Source organism: Camelina sativa, chromosome 5, assembly GCF_030686135.1.
Source record: "Camelina sativa cultivar CO46 ecotype springtype chromosome 5, ASM3068613v1".
Taxonomy (NCBI): Eukaryota; Viridiplantae; Streptophyta; class Magnoliopsida; order Brassicales; family Brassicaceae; genus Camelina; species Camelina sativa.
In genome coordinates, this window is record NC_141884.1 from 20,707,997 (window position 1) to 20,711,086 (window position 3,090).

The 3,090-nt window shown below is 40.1% G+C and overlaps 1 protein-coding gene across 1 annotated transcript; it reads left to right on the top strand.

The window, feature by feature from the left end:
* The first annotated feature begins 305 nt into the window (after positions 1 to 305).
* On the top strand, positions 306 to 2,797 carry LOC147944095 (uncharacterized). Its single transcript, XM_087512462.1, has 7 exons — positions 306 to 340; positions 478 to 817; positions 1,067 to 1,214; positions 1,328 to 1,585; positions 1,686 to 1,874; positions 1,959 to 2,355; positions 2,440 to 2,797. The coding sequence occupies exons 1-7, from the start codon at positions 306 to 308 to the stop codon at positions 2,795 to 2,797; spliced, it is 1,725 nt and encodes a 574-aa protein (XP_087368588.1).
* Positions 2,798 to 3,090: the final 293 nt, after the last annotated feature.

A 3,090-nucleotide genomic window follows, 5' to 3' on the forward strand; every position in this document is an offset into this window, starting at 1 on the left:
ATTTTGATAGGGGAAGAGCACTCACTCTATGATACACACTCTGCAATGCCTCCTGTTCTCAAAGAAGTTAAAAGCTCTAAAACCAAAAATAAAGCAGATGAGTAGAGAGAAGCTTGGTGATTTGGCAAAGAAAACTCAAGAGGCATTTGCGCATTTATGCACCTGTTAATTGGAGAATTTGGCGAATCCGACAGATGGGGCAATGCAAAGTGAATCAGCTGCTTATAACAGATGGTTGTTTGTCTCCGGTTTGGAGGAGAGATACTTGAAGCAAAAATTCAAACTGCATTGGTTAAAAGTCGGAGATGGCAATAATAAAGTTTTTCATAGAGCTGCAAAGGTATGGGAAGTTCGCAATGCAATCAAAGAAATCTAATGTCCTGATGGGACAATAGCAGACACGCAAGAGAAGATTAAGCACAAAGCAGAGACGTTCTTTAGGGAGTTTCTTGGCCTAAAACTCCCAAACTATCACAGAATAGCAGAGGAGGAGTTATCTGAGTTGTTACGCTACCGTTGTTCTGATAAGAACCGAGCAATACTGGAAAAGGAGGTGACAGAGGTGGAGATAAAAGATGTACTATTCTCTATGCCAAGAGATAAGAGTCCAGGCCCTGATGGATATACAGTGGAATTTCTCCGGGAGACTTGGTCCATCATCAAAACTGATTTTGTTACTTCTATACAATCTTTTTTTCGGTTTGTATTCCTACCAAAGGGAATCAACGCCACCATACTAGCGCTTATACCAAAGAAAAAAGGAGCCACAAAGATGAAAGATTATCGGTCAATCTCTTGCTGTAATGTAACATACAAGGTAATCTCCAAAGTCATTGCTGACTTAAACGTGTTCATTTGCATTTTGTTGCTCCCAATCAATCCACCTTTGTTAAGGATCGGCTTCTTATGGAAAATGTTCTCTTGGCATTGGAGATTGTAGCAGATTATCAAAAGGATACAATGTATTCAAGGAGGGCAATTAAAATTGATATATCTAAGGCATTTAACTCTGTTCAATGGACTTTTTTTGTTGAGTATTCTTACAACTCTGAATTTTCCATCTCAGTTGATTAAGTGGATAGAGCTATGCATCACTACCGCCTCCTTTTCAGTTCAAGTTAATGGAACGTTATCTGGACTTTTAAAAGTGAAAGAGGGCTTAGACAAGGTTGTTCCTTGTCACCTTACCTCTTTGTTATATGCATGCAAGTATTGTCTGCAATGTTGGATAAAGCAGCTAAGGAGAGGCAGATAGGCTATCATCCCAAATGCCAGAACATACAACTTACACATTTATGTTTTGCCAATGATTTTTCGGTTTTCACAGATGGAACAAAATTGTCAATTGAGGGCATTCTTCAGGTCTTCAGTGATTTTGCTGGATATTCGGGTTTGAACATCAGTCTGGAAAAGTCAACGCTATATATGGCGGGGGTTAAAGATTCTGATCAGGATTTGATCTTACACTTGTTTCCGTTTGCATCAAGCACTCTTCCTGTTCGCTACCTTGGTATACTTCTATTAACCAAGCGTATGACAACAGCTGATTACACCCCATTACTAGAAAAAATCAGAGAACAGACTGGTAGCTGGACTAGAAGATACTCTATCTAGGTCTGCTTTATGCTTGCCAAATGCTTGTATCAAAGAGATAGACAGCCTGTGCTCCGCTTTCTTGTGGGCAGGACCTTCTTTAAACACCAAAAAGGCAAAAGTTTCATGGCAAGATGTGTGTACCCCTAAAGCAGAAGGAGGTTTAGGGTTACGTTCATTACACAAATTTAACAAGGTATCTTGTTTGAAACTCATCTGGCGAATACTACCATCTAACTCACTATGGGTTACATGGCTTCGAACTTATCTGCTCAAAAAAGGTTCGTATTGGTCCCTAAAAGATACAACAACCTCAGGCTCATGGATGTGGCAAAAATAACTTAAATACCGGTCAATTGCTTCAGCGTTTGTTCGGTATGAGATAAAGAATGGGCAGAGTGTATCTTTCTGGCATGACAATTGGTTGCAGCTTGGTTGTTTGATAGATGTAGCAGGCTCGCGAGGGTGTATAGACTTGGGAATTGGTTTAAATGCCATTGTAGCTGACACACTCTCTCACTGGAGAAGACGGCATAGAGTGGATTATTTAAACCAAATCGAGACAGTTTTGGAGAATATTCGAAATAAAGGACTGGTGGAGGCAGAGGATGTCGTTCTCTGGAAAGGAAAATGGGATCGTTTTAAGCCAAAATTCAACACAAAAGAAACATGGGAGCACCTTAGGCGGACTGGACAGAGAACGACGTGGTCTGATGGGGTATGGAACCCTCACACCACGCCAAAGTTCTCCTTCATGGTCTAGTTAGCAACACTCAATCGCTTGTCAACAGGAGATCGAATGCTGCACTAGAATCAGAGAATTATTGCGTCTTGCCCTTTGTGCAGTGCGCCTCAAGAAACGCGTAACCATCTATTCTTCACATGCTCTGTTTCGGCTAAAGTGTGGACTGGTCTCACCTCCAAGCTTCTCGCTACTAAGTTCACTACAGACTGGGACACAATTCAGACTCTTCTCACTGATAAAACTTTGGGAAACTCTGCTCTGTTTTTGGTCCGTTATACTTTTCAAGCTTCTCTGCATTGTCTTTGGAAAGAACGTAACAACCGTCGACATGGGGAGCCGGCTGTACCACCAACTCTCCTCATCAAAAGACTTGATAGGGAAATTAGGAACCGCCTCCTCTCCCTTCAAGGTGAAAGCAGAGTCGCTGGGTGTATGGAACTGTGGCTAGCTACGCGTTGAGTCGGTTTTCTTAACATTCTCTTAGATTCTCTAGAGTAAATTTCAAAAACATTATCAAACTTTTAACTATAGTTTGCACCTGATGTAAAATAGTTTTTTTGAATAAATTTTACATTTTATTCAAAAAAAAAAACATAGTTGCTATTATCAACATCGTATTAATAATTATCAAATTTCTTATACATTTCCTCAGTCTTTTTCTTCAACTCTAAGCATAACTAGAACACAACATGTCAATATTTGTTGATATATGTTGACTATCTCCCCATAACACTTATGCGAATTCAGTCTAG

Bases quoted from the DNA above. Each gene is read 5' to 3' on its own strand.
- LOC147944095 (XM_087512462.1), top strand. From the start codon at position 306: ATGGCAATAATAAAGTTTTTCATAGAGCTGCAAAG. The intron at 1,215-1,327 runs GTCTGCAATGTT...CGGTTTTCACAG, and splicing joins GTTATATGCATGCAAGTATT to ATGGAACAAAATTGTCAATT. The intron at 1,875-1,958 runs GTTCGTATTGGT...CAATTGCTTCAG, and splicing joins AACTTATCTGCTCAAAAAAG to CGTTTGTTCGGTATGAGATA.